The sequence below is a fragment of the Temnothorax americanus genome, unplaced genomic scaffold, assembly GCF_048541705.1.
Source record: "Temnothorax americanus isolate GAGA-0224 unplaced genomic scaffold, ASM4854170v1 Scaffold6, whole genome shotgun sequence".
Taxonomy (NCBI): Eukaryota; Metazoa; Arthropoda; class Insecta; order Hymenoptera; family Formicidae; genus Temnothorax; species Temnothorax americanus.
This window is the reverse complement of record NW_027509751.1, coordinates 3,716,437-3,733,774: the sequence shown is the minus strand read 5'-3', so window position 1 is coordinate 3,733,774 and position 17,338 is coordinate 3,716,437. Positions and strand designations below refer to the sequence as shown.

Below are 17,338 nucleotides of genomic sequence, written 5' to 3'. Positions count from 1 at the left end.
TGGAGCGCGGAAACAGCGGAAACGCTGAAGCGCGGAAGACAAATTTACTAGATTTTTCCGTCGATCCGTTCGTCTGTTGTGAATGCCTAGTTACATACATATTTGATCGGAAAGCGAACGGAGAATTTAAAATATTAAATTTTTAACGGTATTTATTGATTAAAATGCTTGTATTCAATAATAAGCTGAAAGATAAGCATATTAATAAAATTGCAATGAATTAGTGAACACATTTTTAAGAAATACTACATGTCTATTGTCAGGTGCCATACATGGAGGCGCGGAAACGCGGAAACAGCGGGAAGCGCGGAACAGAATAGAAACTAGATTCCGCGTTTCCGCGAGTTGAGTCCCGCACGTTTGAACGGAAAAGCGGAATCCGCTATTATCGTGTATGTATGTATGTATGGCTGCGTTTCGATATTACTGCCAGTACTTAACGCAGCCTATGTATGTACCCTGGCTTGCATATAAGATATACTTCATAATAACCATCAACATGATGTTTGGATCTATAATATTATACTGCCACTTTTATTAAATAATAAAGTAATCGAAGAGTATGTGTAAAAGCTTTTTTTTTTAATGTGATTAAACAGCTCCGAAATTTGATGGAGTATACTGTATCCGCGTTGACAACGGATTTTGACGCGTTCGTTCCGCGAGTTTGTTTCTCCTTATATTACATGGAGCACAATTTGCGCGGAAAAGCGGAACAGTATAGTGACAAATAGACATTTGTATTCATTTCTTAAAATTGTGTTCACTTAATTCATTGCAATTTTTATTAATATGCTTATCTTTTCAGCTTATCTATTGAATACAAGCATTTTAATCAATAAATACCGTTAAAAATTAATATTTTATAATTCTCCGTTCCGCTTTTCCGCTCAAAATATGCTCCATGTAATATTAAGGCATTCAAAACAGACGGAACGGATCGACGGAAATCTAGTAAATTTTGTCTTCCGCGCTTCCGCGTTTCCGCGTTTCCGCGCTCCATGTAATGGCACCCTCACTATACTGTTCCGCTTTTCCGCGCAAATTGTGCTCCATGTAATATAAGGAGAAACAAACTCGCGGAACGAACGCGTCAAAATCCGTTGTCAACGCGGATACAGTATACTCCATCAAATTTCGGAGCTGTTTAATCACATTGAAAAAAAAAGCTTTTACACATACTCTTCGATTACTTTATTATTCTCATCTCGCTCACTCCACGTACAGTCTCCCCAACTCTCTCTCTTGACTCTCTCTTTCCCGTCAGTCCCGTCGCGCTCGCGCCTCGCGCTCGCGATTGCGAGCAAATCGATTCTCGCTCACGCTCGAGACTCTCGAGAGTCGATCGACTCCGATTACTCCGAATCCGAGTCGATTCTCCGCACCGGCGGCGTGGCGGAACGCGGGGAACTGAACTGGCGGACGCGGACAGCGGACAAACGGGATTGTTTTGTTTCTTGTTTCTCGCGACTCGTGACAAGTATATGTTCTGTGCGCGGAGCGGACGAGCGGATTGCGGAGGGATGCGGTCGACCGGGTCAACGCGGACAGCGGGCGAACTGTCACCGCGTCTTGTCCCCGGAGGAAGGAATTAGAGACATCGGAGAAAAAGCGACGAGGAGGCCGACGACAGGCGGGGAACCATGGAGGAGGGAAGTCACGAACGTCGCTCTTGCCATCTCGCCAGCGTATTTCCGGGCATCAACCTCGACGACGACGTCGTCGACCTGCCGACGGACACCCCGTTCATCACCAGGCTGGACGTCTTCTGCTTGGTCTGTTCTATAACCATGCACATCGTGGACATGTGTTTCGATTACAACATTGCCGTCCGATACTACCTGGGCGGCAAGGTGACGTACTTCGCTTGGACAATGTGCCTCATACTCGTTCCCTCCCTGATCAACGTCGTCATCAGCATGAGGATGCAGCGTCAGGATAAAGAGGTGAGTTAGCACGTTTATGGCGCTCGTCCCTCCGTCCAATCGGGTTGTAAATTAACCGTGACGTTTCGAGCGATATGTGTTCCTCGGTACAGATGAGCTCTGGCGTGGACGCGTCGAGCGATCACAAGACGACGCGTTTGCTGATCAAGAACGGGCTGTGTTCCACGATCGCCGTCCTCCTGCAACTGGCTCCGGTTATACATTACTGGGAGACCTTGAAGTGTGCGCTAAAAGCACGTAAGTGCGAGAAATCTGGGGACCGCGTCGGCCAGAGGAGATATTATCGGAGGATGCTCAAGGAGGATGAAGACGTCGCCTTGCTACGAGTATTCGAGTGTTTCCTGGAAGCCGCGCCGCAGCAAGTCCTCCAGCTAACTCTGATGCTGACGCATTACCATAATGAGATTAATCTTGAATGTACCTATATTGTTCGGAGTATATTTCGCTAACTGGTCTTAATATCTTGTATAGCCACGAGAGATTTAGCGTTACAAGCACAATTGTCGATATTTGATAGAAAAGAATTACCAAAGGTCCAATTATTGTTTCCAGTTTGTTGCAAATTATAGTCTTCCACAATTCGACAATCTCAGAATTTTTGCTTTTGCGTTGAACAATCTGTATAAACGTTTTGCGACGGTTACCGTTACGCGATGCATTTATTTGTACGTTGCTTTTCAGTTGGACATCAAGTAGCTAGTATTGTCAGCTCATTTGCAAGTATGGGTTGGGCAATGGCCAGCTACCATCGTAGCATTCGATTAGCTCAACAAAATAAGTCCCACATTGACCTTACGGGAACTGTGTTACAATTTTTGTGGCACTTTTGCATCACAGGTATATATTCAACAATTAACAGATAAAATGGTACTCCGCCTGACAATGAGACAGGTATTTTGGAAAAAAAAAATTTCATTGATTATCTCACCGATTACAGTGGCAAGAATCTTATCTCTCGGTGTTGTCGCAAGCATCTGGCCTCTCTATACCGCAATCTGTTGCCTGATACATTGGATATCCATGACAATATGGATTTTGATCGACTCCCGTGGGATATTAGAGTTCTGTCGAATTTACAGTCACCCACCGCACATGCTGCCAACGTTTAAAGAATACGTTTATTCTATGTTGTTTGCCACAGTTATTGGGATAGTTCACATTTTCATATATCTAAATGCCGTAGATAGCGACACATTTTGGAAACATCTATGTTTCTATGTGCTCTGCTTTGCGGAAAACGTTGCCGCAAATCTGTTGTGGCGATATACGTCTCCACCTGAAGTTCAAGAGGCTTGGTACTTTAATGTGTTCTTTAGTATTTGTATCGTCTCCTTTTTTACAGGAATTACGGCAATGATAGTGTATTATACCACGTTCCACCCCTCAAAAAAGCAACAAGCTTCAAATTCAATTCAAGTCAATCAAGTCATGTGATTGTGGATATCTATTTCTTATTTAAAGATTAAAATACTCGATCCCCTCCCTATTACTACAGTTTACGAGGCATTTTTTGATACGTTATCTTGAAAGAAGTCGAAGAGAATCTCAATATTAAAATTTTTTTAGTATATATATATCTATATAGCTCAAGTTTTCTTACTAAAGACTCTCTTTGTATACGACATATATATCTATTCAACTCTGCGTACTGCAATTTATAAAAATTTAGAAAAATGAAGCAATTCGCATGTTATACGTATGAATATGGTTTTCTATAATTCTACAAGATTTTTCCCCAGACTGTTAGTCATTCGTAATATAAGCAAGACCATATTTTGATTACATTTGTAACATAGTTTCAAAATATCTCATAGACTGCGCAGAATTGTAGACATATACCTATGACCGTTGTGATTAATAGAAGCGAACTAGATATTACTCTTTATATTGAAACTTTGATAAAAATCGTTTTTTTACTCTTAATAATATCTCTCAGGGATATGTATGAATATATATAAACTGCTAAAATATTATATACAAATTTTCAATGCATATAAGATGAGAGAGATTAGATATAAGTTGTGTGATATTAATGTATATTAAAGACTGTACGTACTTTTACAACGAAAGAATAAATTTTCTGCATACTTAAAATAAATAGAAAATATTTTTGTAATTATTTCAATATATTCAAAAAAGAATTTTTTTCTTAAATATGGAAACTGTATTGATAAAGATTTCATTACGCTTATGCGTAACTTTGAAATAACAAGAAAAATAGTCTTTCTTTTATAATATATCATATGTTCATATTTCTAAGTGTCGGCAATTTATATCTTTCCTCGCACTTTTCACAATAAATTTTTGTCATCCCGATGTCCATGTCCATTTTGCATATTTTAAAAAATTTTGTACACATTTTTAATGCGTTGAAATAAATACGATAAAATAAAACACGATGTGACTTTCTAGTACGTTATTCACCAATATTTATTAATTAAATGGTAAAACAATTTAAAAAAGTTATATCTTATCGTTGATTTAAATTAGATGAAATTGATTTTCAATTTATTTCTGCTCCTTTTCCCTTTTGTTCCGTTCATCTTTTAAATCTGTCAAAAATGCGTCGTATTATTTTGTATTCCTTCGTCTTCTCAAATAATTACATATATATTGATTTTAAAATATATTTTCATGTACATAACAAAAACATGATTTCAGTCATAGAATTAAATCGTGAAATAAAAGAACAAACTATGATACAATGAGTATTCTACAATACGCCCTGTACTGTAGAATATAATGAAATAAATATATATAAAACAAAATATATATGCACATATATATACAGTTGTGTTGAATAATACAAAGATACAGGAATAATTAGTGTTTATTCAGAATCTGTTACTAAATTGATTTGTAAAAAGTACCATGGAAACACAGTGAAAACTTTTAAAGCTGGTAGCTTGCTATAAATTAACTAACTAAATATTGCGTTATATAATATTCAAAGCTTAATTCTTTCACTTTTTTTAATTGAGTAAATATTAAAGTCAAACGCAGCACGAGTGGAATAAATTAATAACCATAATGAAAGGAATGAACCTCAATTTTGCAACACACTTCCGTATAATCCTTCGGACATCAGTCAACCGGATTTTGCACTACTATTAATATAAATTCCTTGTCGGGCGCGACCATGATCTCGTGCTTTTTGCTACGAATGCGCAGGAATGTTAAATCATTGGTCGGATCCAGGTCGCGCACGACGGAGCGAGCCTTGTCCGACAACTGACTTATCAAACCCGCGTACTGAACCGTCGTTGTGTTGTCTAACGTCGATTTTATCGGAATGCCTGAAACCGAAAAACGTAAAACTCGATGAAATGTCCTTCGCGATCTCCAATACGACCTGCTCGCGTACGATTCTCGTGCAATACCTTCCGCGTTTACCACTATTGTTCCAACTACTCCCTTGTGAGACTGAATCCGTTTCATAGTTTCCTCGACTTCCTGCGCCTGGGAAAAAAAAAATTTAACGCGTTCCATGAGCAATCGTCCGATCGCGCGAAATTCAGCGAATTACCGTACGTACCATTTTTCAGCGGTTTTGAAAGGCGGCGCGAGATCGCAATTTGCAACGTAAAAATTTGGGTCTGTTTTATGTATTGGGTGACAAAACGTGTCAACCGTGCTGGCGTGCTGCAGATCGCGAATTTGTACCTTGCACTTTTTCTTCGTGGCCCGCTTTTCAGAAAAGGATGCCGCTCCGCGTTATGCGCGGTCACGCGTTAAGGCATATATCTCTTAAATATATTGAATGTACAACGTTTCCTCGCGCACAGAAGACAGAATTCGGCAATGCAGGCCGTTTATACTCCCTCCGACATGTTTTTTGCCGTGAAGTAAGCTCCGACTCCGACCGTGATGTCACCGCAGTGGTCACCGTCACCACTCACCACCCGCTACGGTCGGTAAGACAGATTTCTAACCTCAAAGTGCTGAGGTTAGCGAGGTTAGATTTCCTAACCTAAAATCACTGACACGATCGCTATACGCTATACTTCGTCGTTCTACTGAATTAACGATACTTTTAATAAAACTCGTTATAAATAAATACAATTGCTTCAGATTACACCGGAAGAGTTAACGGTAGGAATCCTGGTGGAAAACTTCTCACATTTTCTCTCAGAAATTTTCCAAGAATTTCACATATTTCAGATTTATGAAAAAGATTTTGAAAAAATTTAGAAATAGATGAGAATTTTTGGAACAATTCAGCATCTGCATGCACAAAAATTTCTAATAAATCGCATGGATTTTTCAACGTTTATTCAAATTTCTACAAAGATGGGTCGGCGAAAAAAAATCTGAATTATTTCAACGTTATTTTGTCTGAGAAACGTTCAAATTTGTACGAAAAGTGCGAAAATTTCTGAGCAAGTCTTAAAAATTTCCTACAAAAATTCCAAGATGTTTTTCCATTAGGGAAACATTGGGTTTTATTTAGAAACAATTAAACAAATATAAATTCACAGGTATACGTACTAGAGGTAATGCTTATCCATATAATAATGACGTATAAAATTGAACGATAATTACATTCACAGTTGAAAACTTGAAACGAGAAATGAATTGCGATTGGTAATTGCAAGTCTCTCTTGATGTTTCTCAGATTCGTCAAATACGAGGTATAACGCACTCTCGCGTTAGCGCAGCCGAACGACGAGGTCCGTGCCGGGGTATTTCGGCAAATTAAGATTGTACCGCGACTCCAGCTTCTCAGGGACAAACCTACCGCCCAGATAGTGAAATCTCCCATCGAACTTCGACGCGCACATCTTCGGGGCCGTGAGAGATATCAACATCTGCGGCTTTATGCCGCCGTCCGCGGGCGGGCCCACCTCGACGTTCCAGCCCGACGGGATGTCCACGCTGCAAATGGGAACGCTCGTGCTCTTCAGCAGGTCGACGATACGGACGAACGGCTCTCTCACCGGCGGCCTGAAACTGAATCCCATAAGGGCGTCCACGACGATCGCATATTCCTGGAGAGCCTCGGAATCGGTTGCCCTCTCTATTCGCTGGTTCTCCAATATCGGGATACCGTTCTCGACGCACTGATGCAGCAGCCTCTCGTAGAGCTCGTTATTCGTCCGTTTCGGATAGTAAATCTCCGGCGAGTATCCGAAGTGCTTCAGGTGCCTGGCGCAGACCAGGCCGTCGCCGCCGTTGTTGCCGGGCCCGCAGCACACCAGCACCCTGCCGCTCGGGGCGCCAGGGCCCCCCGACAGTGGGTAGGATTTCGCGATCGCGACAGCACAGCTCTGCCCGGCTAGTTCCATCAGTTGGTCGACGCTGAACTTGTACTTGTCGAACAGGTCCTTGTCGATGTCGATTGCTTCCGATTGATTTAAATACCTCGCCATCCTGCCGTACCCCCTTCTCGCGAGCGGGATGACCGATTTGTTATCTACCGGCCGCTCGATCCACTTGACGCTCCGCGATCTCAGAACGCGAGATACGAGTTGCGGCATCTATCGACGAGCTCGACCCTCGACCTGCTGCATTAAAATCGCTTGATTTCAGAGTTTATGCACGCGACCAGGCGACCCGTTACCTTTTTCCCGCTGAAAGTCCGTGTCATCGCGTTGCGTTGTCAACAACAACGATCCACAGAGCGGAGGAGAGCGGAGACCGCGCATGACCGGCGACCGCGCGTCATCTGGCGGAGATCTTTTGAAACCTCGCTGGACTCGGCTGGACTGGCAAAACGTAAACAAACGGTCAGCTGGATGTGGCGCATACGCACGTGCGAGAAACTTGTAAATCCTGCGAAGAATGTCGATGAATGACAGTCGGTTGTACACGGTGAATGACATATTTAACAGAATGTCTAAGGAGTTCGTGACCGTCGACGGTAACGTGAGGAAGATTCAGAGGGAGAGTCTAACCCCTTATAAAGTGGCGACCGTCATTCTGATTAAGGAATATTGCAATGACAACACAAAAGGTAAGTACACTTCACTAACACATATTTTATATTTTACATATTTCATATGTTATAACATGAACAAACTACTTTATCGTATTATGAAGTATCATATTATATCATACTTTATCACATATTCGTACCACGATACATGAAATATATCAAGCATTGTAAAATATGTAATATACATATATATCATTGATATGACAAAGTATCAATGTGATACTTTATGATACTTACAACTTACTTATCCGCTGGTACTTGTTACATTAATCCATTTGTGTTCCTTCGGAAAAAGTCTAATCTTTGATGTTTTATAGCGATCATGGACAGACGTAACTTCTGTTTAGCGTCGTTAAAATTAATTCAGGTAATTATCTTGTAACGCCAAGAAAAGAGGAATACTTTATTGACAGATACTTATTTACGATAATTATTTCAGTCGGCGGACATGGAGCTGGACGCCCTGCTGAATATGCTGTACAAGCCGGAATACGATCTGCATCGGTTTGCGGATCGATTGGAAATAAATCTGGATGCCATACACGAGAAGGGGATCGACGAACTGTTAGATCTGTTTGATAATCTTCGCCGATTAATGGAATCCAAGGATCATGCGCTAGCTTCACCGGCGTTGAGCAGAAACTCTATTCTCGGGTTGTACGTTCGTAGAATGCTTATCTTCTTTGAGAAATTGGCGTTCGATCAAGTGGTCGCTCTCTACACCGATATGGAGAAATATGTCGTGAAGAAAGTCAATATGGAAAACTCCGACATCTCAGCAATGTCCAAATCGGAAGACGTTGGTCCGAATAAGTAGGTTTCCGTAAAATATAATATTGTTGTGTAAAAATTATATATTGTAGGGAATATTTTGCCAATTAATGTCGACGGTTTTTACAGTAAGGCGAAAACGATTTGGGGTGGAAGGCAGGCGGAGTTACTCGTGGCGCAGCAGGCGCATGCCTTGCAAACCGACGAGCACAAAGCACTGCAGCCGGAGGAGTTGCAGGCTCTTGTGCATGACCTCTTAAAGTCTAATCCTTACAACGCGGATGCGGTAAGTACGGGCGCAATGTAGAATCAATATACAAATGTGAGATAAACGTTTTTCTCGCGAATACGAATTAGCGCGATAGCTGAACGAAGCTGTCTTTGCTATAGCATTACCTGAGTTACCTGAATTGCATCCGCGTGAACGACTTCTGCGGGGCGGTAGACAGTCTCTACCACTGTTTCGATAGACTGGCACCTCTGGAGAATCGATCCACCCCCGAGGATCGATCTCGTACCTTCCGATATGCGGCACTCAACCTGGCCGTTTTACACACGCAGTTTAATCACAAGTAACCAATTTTATCTATTTATTTCTCCTTAAATCTAACTTTCTTTGTCTATCAATCTAGTTAACGAACAAAATTTAGTCTGTAATTTATTGTATAGCGTTACATTTGTTTCAATTAAATTAAATAATTCTTTCGGCTTTCTCTTCGAAAGGGAAGTAGCACAGTACGCTTTGAAGGAAGCTATTAAATTGGCTCAGGAAGCTGGAGACAACGTATGCTTGCAGCTCGCACATTCTTGGATGTCCTATTTGATCAGCAAAGAAAATAAGTAAGCCAATACGGAAATGACATTAATGAAGATGTTAACGTTACGGTTCCTTTATTTAATTTCATTGTATATATGCGTTTATTTATTTCTATTTAGAGGACCTCTGATAGAACGCTCAGTCGGCAAAGCGAGTCTGCTCGGAATTACACATACGACAGGCTTAAGCCTTATTTCGCACGCGCACAGTTATGCCTTAGAAGCCAAGAATCCTCCTCAAGTGTTTGACGTGCGTAATAAAGAACAATTAATCTGATATATACAAATTTATACAGAAAATTATATTGCAATTATATTTCTGTTGCAGATATTAATGAAGTCAGACATGCTAAATTGTCAGCATTCGATGTCCGACTTGATGTCCGTCACTTTCGCGGAGAAATCGGCGTTATGGGCATACTATGGAAAAACGGAGATGGCCTCCCTATGCGCCCAGCTGCTACTTCTCCACAATACGGGTGATAAGAAGCAGCACATGTTCAACGGACCGTCCACGTGCCAGGCGATCGTCACCGTCGCCAATATGTTGATCGAGTTTGGCGAATATACCCTCGCCGACGTTGTGCTGGCGCACGCCAAGGAAAGATTCCCCGACAGTCCTTGCAACAAGGTGCGTTCTCTTACATATGAAATAGATGTTATGAAAAATCCGTAAAGACCGGCCTTTTTGTTCGGGAAAAGACTGAATTTCTGAATTTTCAAGTGTTCGGAAGGATTTCCTTTTTTCCATCCGTGATTCAGTTTATTGCATTGTAGATCTGGATGTTGAGCGAACAATTGCACATGTTCACGCAACTGCTGCGACAAGAGAGGTGGAGCGAGGCGGAAGCTGTAGCCAGAAATATCTTCAGCTTAGATCAGTTGGAATCCAAACTCAAGTACAAAAGAATTTATTTTACAAACGCGCCGAAAAGTAAACTGGAAACTCTCATACAATTTAATGAAATTTTCAGATTGGCGGAGGTTTGCCTGGCAAAGGGCGATTTCCCGAAAGGATCGGAGCACATCAGCGCCATCGAGGAGTATCCGGACGTGACGGCGCCGTATGTGATACGCGCCGCACTTCTTTCCAGTCAGATAACATGCGCCTCGTCCTCGCCGGACAACGGAACCGCGGTCGTCACTAATTGCATAATGCGCCTCAGTTCAGCCTTGGAATTGGCTGCGCAGAATCACTTGTCGTACTACAAGGCGCTCGTCAAGATGCACCTCGCCAACATACAAGTGAGTTTTCTTTTTATCAGAGATTTATATAATTCGATTGAAATACATCTTCAATTTTTTCAGTTGTTAATGGGTCTGCCTGTGTTGGCCCTGAACCTGGTGGAGGACGCTATTCCCACGGTCTTGGGTCACGGTGGTTGTTACGATCAAGGCAAGGCGTTCATGCTGTACGGTAAGTGTCTGATAGCCTCGGCGCCCGAGAGTCCTTTCGAGGCCCGGAAAGAGGTGATCCTGAGCGGGATAAAGACCCTGTCGAAGGCACAGGCGCTCTTCACCAAGGTCAACGCCATCGCCAAAGTCAAGAGCGTCATGCACCTGCGATCTGTATTTTACAACGAGATCGATCTCCTGCCCGAGAGAAATCAGTGCGCTTTCGAGTTCCGTCAAATGGACGAGCAATATTTAACGTCTCCTACCGATCCATTTTTGTATTAAAATTCGCGAAGTTTTTTTTTTGTATAAAAATATGGAAAAGGAAAGATGAAAAGACGATATGGAGTTTTTTTTGTATGTAAATATTTAGTTTAAGCTGGTCGCTGCTGATTCTGATCGAAATACGCTCGCTCAAAATTTTTTTGCATCAATCTTTTAACGCAAAGAACACAGAAGCACATCAAAATGAGCGTATTTTTATCAAAATAAAAAATGAGGTATCTAGACTAAACTTTTACCACCGTTTACTCCACCGGCCATCTTTCGGCCTGCGTATTACTCCATCGGCCATCCTTTTGTAAAATTTGAAACCACAACTTGCAATGGTGAATTTATCTCGTTTACGATAATTATGCTTAACTTTAATTATAAAAAATGTTACTTTTGATATAAATAAAATAAGAAAAATAAAATTGAAGTATTTTACAGAACAATGAAAAGTACTTTATTTTATTTTTCTCTCTTCTTTCCTTTCCTTCTAAAAAATCTTTTGGATCCCATATTAAAAATTTTTTATGTTGATAAACTCAGGAATTGAAAATTCTTATCGAGTGTTGTGAATTCAGATTTTGTGCTAAAATTTTTTAATTTTAGATAGCCGATAGCGCATCTCTTGCGGAGCGCACAGTATCTACCTGAAATATCAGCCGCGGGTAATAGTGTCCCATCGGTGGCTCCGGGGAAACGAATAACGGGCCGAAGTCCGGAGGTCCGGAGTTCTCACGAAGATGCGTGTTCCGTGGCCGCGTCGTGCGTAACAAAGCGGGTGATGTTGAAGGAGATCGGCTACGCGAGCAAATCGATATGGATTTATCGTAACAGATGACGAGGTGCAGGCGTTGGACTCTCTGGCGACGTACCCCAAATCGCGTTGATGGCGAGGATAATCGGCTATACGAGGAAATGGCGATAAAGTAAACAGTGCTTAAAGCAGAAATGCATACGTGGTACGTTCTCTCGGGATTACTAATAAATTCGAATAGGACGCGTTTAATGCTGCTGCGCGAATTTGTTCCCGCATTTTACATTGGCATTTTTAATAAAAAATATCCAAGATACACGCTTGCCGATGATCAAATCGCCGTTTTCCCCCGCAAGTGTTGATAAGTAATTGAAGTGATTTTTTTAAATAATAGAAAAGGAGTAAGTAATTTTGTCAACTTAATAAAGTAATTTTACTGGTTCTCAGAGCCAGCGTGTATCTTGTCTCCTAATTTTGTAGTCTGGCTTCGCCGAATGTGGTAGATAACGAGCAGAAAAAGAATTAAACGTATCTCTCTTCTCGGCAGGTTCCGGTTACCGTAGCACAAAATGTAACGCTTAAGTTGTGTCGCTAATTAAAAGCACCACGGTAGCATGCAAGATGGAGAAAGTTATACCGATGAGTTGGTTGAACCAAATACTGCTAGTTTTTAGTGTGGCAGCTGCAATATTGTCCTTGGTTGCGCAAGGGTGGACGGGTCTCACGTCTCTGCCGATCTACGTTTCCATCTCTTGGGCCGTATTAGTCACGATTATATCCATATGGCTGAGTTGCTGCTTGCTACGTCTCACGCTGAAAGCCAACAGTCCGATCGCTCTAGGATTTATGAACAAATGGATATGTGAAAGACTGGTAGGCCAACTAGGTCAGGATTCTTTCGTAGACGAGGACGGAAGTACGGAGATCACTCGCAAAAGTGACGATGAAAATCAAAAAAGCTCGAATTCTGCACAAAAAGGTAGTGTTAAGTTCAATGATGGTGCAATGTCGTCCGACAACTGTAAGAACGAGATCTCCTTGACGAGAAGAAAAAAGCTAAGCGTCACGGAAATGACGCGAGAGATCAATGCAAAGTGTATAGAAATTTGGTATAAGAATATAAGTAACGAAAAGTCATTCCCCGATGAGGCGCAGGACTTGTCGAACAAGTTCTTGACCAGACTTGTCTGGAAAGCCAGTAAGATAGATAAGATAAAGCTTATTAATAAGTTGGCAAATGTGTTGCTGTTACATTTAAAGGAATATCGCAGGTACGGATATATATCTATCGAGAAATATTTTTGTAATCCCGGCAAAATTACCCTACTCATTTGTATCCGTTCCGCAGAGCGTTACGCAGAGTCGAGAAAGGTGCTACAGCTAGCGTGGAGGAGGCGTACAAATATTTACACCCTGGTTCTCGCAGTGCGTCAACATTGGAGCACATGTTACATCGTTTAGTTACTGTTCTTGCACAAGAGTTTTTACAGTGGGAATTAACTAGCTCGTTACCGTGCAAACTTTTGTTATCTATTTTATCAAAGAGACTCTTAATAACGATAAACACAATAAGCTGTCCAGACTGGTTGCTCGAGAACTTGTTAAGATTATTGGAAGCACCATCAAACGAAGTTGCTACTCCAATTAAACAGAATATCAATGTAAATTCCAATAGTGACAATGTCACGCGCGATAATTACGCGATAACGACAATATATTAATTAATCGTTCTTTCAGGGTATTATAACTGGTGCTCTAAGCGACGGTATCACGTCCGCGACAGCGGCTGTGATCCCGCAGCAATTGCCAAAATCTGTATCCAAGTCTAGTCCAACTGCAACTACTACGAGTGAAGACGAGAATGCAGCTTTAACGGCAGCTCCAGAAAGGCCGACTCTGTGTCTGGAGGGTCTCTCCACGGAGCACAGAGGCCTGTGGGGAGACAGTATAACGGACGCGGATCTGGAATTGGAAGAAGACAAGATATCACCGGTGTATGAAGAGCCAACGGATTTCGCGACGACTATCGCTAGGCTCAGAAATCTGTTGCAACAGAAATCTACGGCGACCACACCACTGTTAGTAAAGACGACGTTTAGCCTCGGGTGTCTTTATCATTACATGGCCCTGTAAATTTCAGACATGCTGAAGAAAAATCCTACGTAATATATGAAGGCAGCCAATTTACAAATTTATCGATTCCCTGGACTGAGTTTCACACCGCGACGGACGGCTCGCAGCAACTGTACTACTGCATACAATTTGACGATGTCGAGCAACGTGGAATGGATCTATTCGAAACAACCACCGCTACGGTCAAAAGACAATATGCCGATTTTGTTCAGTTGCACCTTAGTTTGGAAGAAGTAAGGCTTGCAAAACATTGAACAAATTCGTACAAAAATAAAGAAGTGATTCTACGCTTGCAAAATTCTAGATGCCATCGTTAGCGAGTGTTATGTCGGAATTGGTGTTGCCCGAGGGTGGCCGGATCGAACTGGAGACGTATCTGAAGACGTTGTGTACGCGATTGGCGAATGAATGTCCGCCGCAGCTGCGTCATTTTCTTCGACCTAGTAGCAGTGCGGGCAAGAAAGCCGACGCGATAGCGCCTCGTTTAGATCGATTTCTGGCCAAAACCGTGACCGGTGTCTTCAATACGTTGAAAACCGTTGTACCAGGCTTCGAACTGGACCAAGAAGAAGAGGCTACCCCTCTACCTACTCTAATGCCCTTGTCTGATATACCCTGGAGATTTATCGAGGATATAAAGTCGGTAATGTGAAACCTATATATCGTAACACATACATTTTAGAAAAGAAGTATAACTGAGAATTTTAATACGTGTCTCTCAATATCCTCGAAAAATCAAAATTATTAGAATATATTCGACAAGCGGTAACGTGTATTAAATCTAATCCAAATTTTCAGTTGTTTTACCTTTTGCACGTTACATTTTCCTAATATGAAAAATTTGACCCCTAAAGTTTGATTTTGCAACTTACTTTTGTGTTAGTTCGATTTATCTCTTCCAAAAATCATAATTTTTTGTATAACAATACATAAAATTTATATTTTGAAATATCTTTCTAGAAAAGTCTAGCTTGCGAACTCCAGCAATTGATCGCAGAAAGGACAGAGTATTGTACAGTAGACACAGCTTACGAAGCAGTTGACTCGATGGAAGCAAGTGGCGATTCGGAGTTACTGGATTGCTGGTGGGAGACCATTAATACTTCGTACGATGGTAACTATAATACCGCTTTTTGTTGCATGAAGTATAAAATTTATATATTTTGTAACAATAAAAGAATGAACATTATGTTTTCCAGATGAAGTGGACGAGTTAGATTCCAATTTAACGCTCACATGTACGACGATAGACCTGATTTGTGAGCTTTTAGCAGGCATCGCTAGTAACAACACGTTACAACAAGAAGCTGTCGTTAGATGGACTAAGTTGCTAATTGGAAACATTTCAGAGCCAATCCTGCAGGTGAGAGTTACGTTTCGAGGAATATTGTAATTCTTTTTCACAAACTATTTAGTTAACTTTGAAATTATTTACAGAAAATAATTCTTCGGTTATTTGACTCTCTGAGCGGTTCTTCGTTAATTTGGGATGCGTCACGTGATGTCGCGAATCAGAATGGCACGCAGTTGAGAGACAAGTTGCTACGTATATTGGAGGAGAAGATGTCGTACGATATAAAATTGATATTCGGCGAGGACGACGTACACAAGGCTCTGAACTATCTGTTGAGTTCATGCGAAATCAAAAAGATTAACTTAGATTTAAACATGCAAATGTTGGACGCACTAGTATCGGAACTGTTGATTTCCTGTAAAACGAATCATGACCCGAATTAACTTCTCTTTTTTATTTTTTATTCAGTTCTTTAGATCGATTTCTTAGAAGATCGCTCGATGATTTAGCAAGACCTCTATCTTATTCTCTTGACGACGTTGCGTGTGTCTGGGGGAGTCATTTAGATACTTATCATCAAAATACTTCTGTAAAGGATAAATTGATATGTGCCATACGATAGAACATACATATGTTGATCGTTTACGTTCTCGTGGAAAAACCCGGCGGATTTTTTAAAACGAAGACTGTACCTGATTATATATTTACAATAAGATATGCCAAGTATTTTTTCCATTAGAGAATAATGGCTCCTTTCGGTTCACTTGGCGTGAAAAAAGAGTCACTCTCGGGGAAGGCACTATATACGCATTTCTGGACTTACTATAGCATTTATATTTAATAACTAAGTTTTGTACAAAGAGGAATTGCGTGTGTGTTCCCGCAAAACGTACGGTGCATGTTATATAGTGTATACAAAACTACAGCCCTGCTATCCACCTTCCAAAGATTGCGAGGAGTTTTACGCGTACATAACGCATATACAGAATATAGATACACACGAGCTTAGATATTTAATTACATTTATTTATATAAAATAATAAGATTAAACGTACATCGCGATCTTAGTTTTTCTTGATCGGATCACTCGCAGCCTTCTGTTTCTCTAGCTGTGCTCTGAAATTAATTACAGCACTGTGTGAGTTCTACGTACAACATTTTGCAGTCTCGTCCAGATTTCAAAGGGTTATGATCTGTTTTACGTACCGCACTTAACATTCTTTGTTTAAAATATATAAAATTTTACGTCGTCTCCTGCGCGCGTATATAGGATTTTTGTTCAATAAATGATTTATGGCAAAGCGAATACCTCAACTGTTGATTGAAGTCGTCCTCGACGTCGTCGTCGTCCCAGTTGTCCTCCCAAACGCTGATATCGTCGCCATCCTCGTCTTTCGCGGTCCAATCTAGTCAATAGAATCGTTTTAAAGTTCAAAATCCGATTTCGGAGTTCTCGATCGCTGATGAATCGGCGATTTTGAGGTTACGTCGCGCAAACGTCACTGGGTTAAGAAACACATACCTTCCGCGGGAAACTCCTCGAACTCGTCGTCTTCCTCGAGAAGTCCGAGATCGACTTTTGCTTTGTCGTTTTTGCTGTCGGTCATATCTGCAAGCTTCTTACGAATGAGAAAACTTTGAGGTTATAGCAGGTTATAGGTCACACGCAGTCACACGCAAGATCGAACCGCTCTGAAGTGCTTTGAAGTTCATTCAGCGTGATTCAGCGTCGAAATGACAATAAACGTCTGTTCGTTGGTTGCACTTCTTGCACTCAATCTTCTTCGCTTTCTCTCTGTCTCTCTTTCTTAAAATGTCATCTCGTTTTAAGTGCAAACATTTTTGCACTTTCTCAAGCAACAATACATTTATTTCTTGCTTTATTTCTTCGTATATGTAGCTGTGTAATTTCTTGCGTTTAAAATGCAATAGATATGTGATTGGAAATTGAACAATTAAAAGAGAAAGGGAGAAAAAATGACAAATCCTGCTACAAGGAAATAAATTTATTACTTCATCGATAA

At 41.1% G+C, this 17,338-nt stretch overlaps 5 protein-coding genes across 8 annotated transcripts; 2 read left to right on the top strand and 3 right to left on the bottom strand.

Moving 5' to 3' along the window:
• The first annotated feature begins 1,208 nt into the window (after positions 1–1,208).
• On the top strand, positions 1,209–4,320 carry LOC143904895 (XK-related protein 6). Its single transcript, XM_077419879.1, has 4 exons — positions 1,209–1,946; positions 2,039–2,363; positions 2,628–2,783; positions 2,884–4,320. The coding sequence occupies exons 1-4, from the start codon at positions 1,644–1,646 to the stop codon at positions 3,378–3,380; spliced, it is 1,281 nt and encodes a 426-aa protein (XP_077276005.1). The 5' UTR covers positions 1,209–1,643; the 3' UTR covers positions 3,381–4,320.
• Positions 4,321–4,358: 38 nt separating this feature from the next.
• Robl (dynein light chain roadblock) lies at positions 4,359–5,803 on the bottom strand. 2 transcript variants are annotated; one of them, XM_077419882.1, is made up of 4 exons: positions 5,482–5,803; positions 5,327–5,405; positions 4,992–5,242; positions 4,359–4,498 (listed from the first exon to the last, which is right to left on the bottom strand). In XM_077419882.1, exons 1-3 carry the CDS (start codon positions 5,482–5,484, stop codon positions 5,031–5,033), a joined length of 294 nt encoding a protein of 97 aa, XP_077276008.1. In that variant the 5' UTR covers positions 5,485–5,803; the 3' UTR covers positions 4,359–4,498; positions 4,992–5,030. The 2 variants fall into 2 exon arrangements, with proteins under 2 accessions (XP_077276008.1, XP_077276007.1); XM_077419881.1 differs by lacking the exon at positions 4,359–4,498 and having other exon boundaries at positions 4,759–5,242.
• Positions 5,804–6,370: 567 nt separating this feature from the next.
• On the bottom strand, positions 6,371–7,423 carry Naxe (NAD(P)HX epimerase). The gene has a single exon (XM_077419880.1). The coding sequence runs from the start codon at positions 7,421–7,423 to the stop codon at positions 6,596–6,598; it is 828 nt and encodes a 275-aa protein (XP_077276006.1). The 3' UTR covers positions 6,371–6,595.
• A 227-nt stretch (positions 7,424–7,650) lies between these two features.
• Positions 7,651–16,620, top strand: LOC143904893 (anaphase-promoting complex subunit 5-like). 3 transcript variants are annotated; one of them, XM_077419878.1, is made up of 12 exons: positions 7,651–7,899; positions 8,199–8,248; positions 8,321–8,694; positions 8,782–8,938; positions 9,043–9,224; positions 9,376–9,492; positions 9,589–9,718; positions 9,797–10,099; positions 10,246–10,367; positions 10,443–10,713; positions 10,777–12,092; positions 12,555–12,695. In XM_077419878.1, exons 1-11 carry the CDS (start codon positions 7,728–7,730, stop codon positions 11,146–11,148), a joined length of 2,250 nt encoding a protein of 749 aa, XP_077276004.1. In that variant the 5' UTR covers positions 7,651–7,727; the 3' UTR covers positions 11,149–12,092; positions 12,555–12,695. The 3 variants fall into 3 exon arrangements, with proteins under 3 accessions (XP_077276004.1, XP_077276002.1, XP_077276003.1); XM_077419876.1 differs by lacking the exons at positions 7,651–7,899; positions 8,199–8,248; positions 8,321–8,694; ... (5 more) ...; positions 10,246–10,367; positions 10,443–10,713 and adding exons at positions 13,236–13,548; positions 13,625–13,965; positions 14,028–14,253; ... (2 more) ...; positions 15,220–15,383; positions 15,458–16,620 and having other exon boundaries at positions 11,655–12,092; positions 12,435–13,158; XM_077419877.1 differs by lacking the exons at positions 7,651–7,899; positions 8,199–8,248; positions 8,321–8,694; ... (5 more) ...; positions 10,246–10,367; positions 10,443–10,713 and adding exons at positions 13,236–13,548; positions 13,625–13,965; positions 14,028–14,253; ... (2 more) ...; positions 15,220–15,383; positions 15,458–16,620 and having other exon boundaries at positions 11,658–12,092; positions 12,555–13,158.
• Sem1 (Suppressor of exocyst mutations 1) lies at positions 16,320–17,046 on the bottom strand. Its single transcript, XM_077419883.1, has 3 exons — positions 16,837–17,046; positions 16,624–16,720; positions 16,320–16,430 (listed from the first exon to the last, which is right to left on the bottom strand). Exons 1-3 carry the CDS (start codon positions 16,919–16,921, stop codon positions 16,379–16,381), a joined length of 234 nt encoding a protein of 77 aa, XP_077276009.1. The 5' UTR covers positions 16,922–17,046; the 3' UTR covers positions 16,320–16,378.
• Positions 17,047–17,338: the final 292 nt, after the last annotated feature.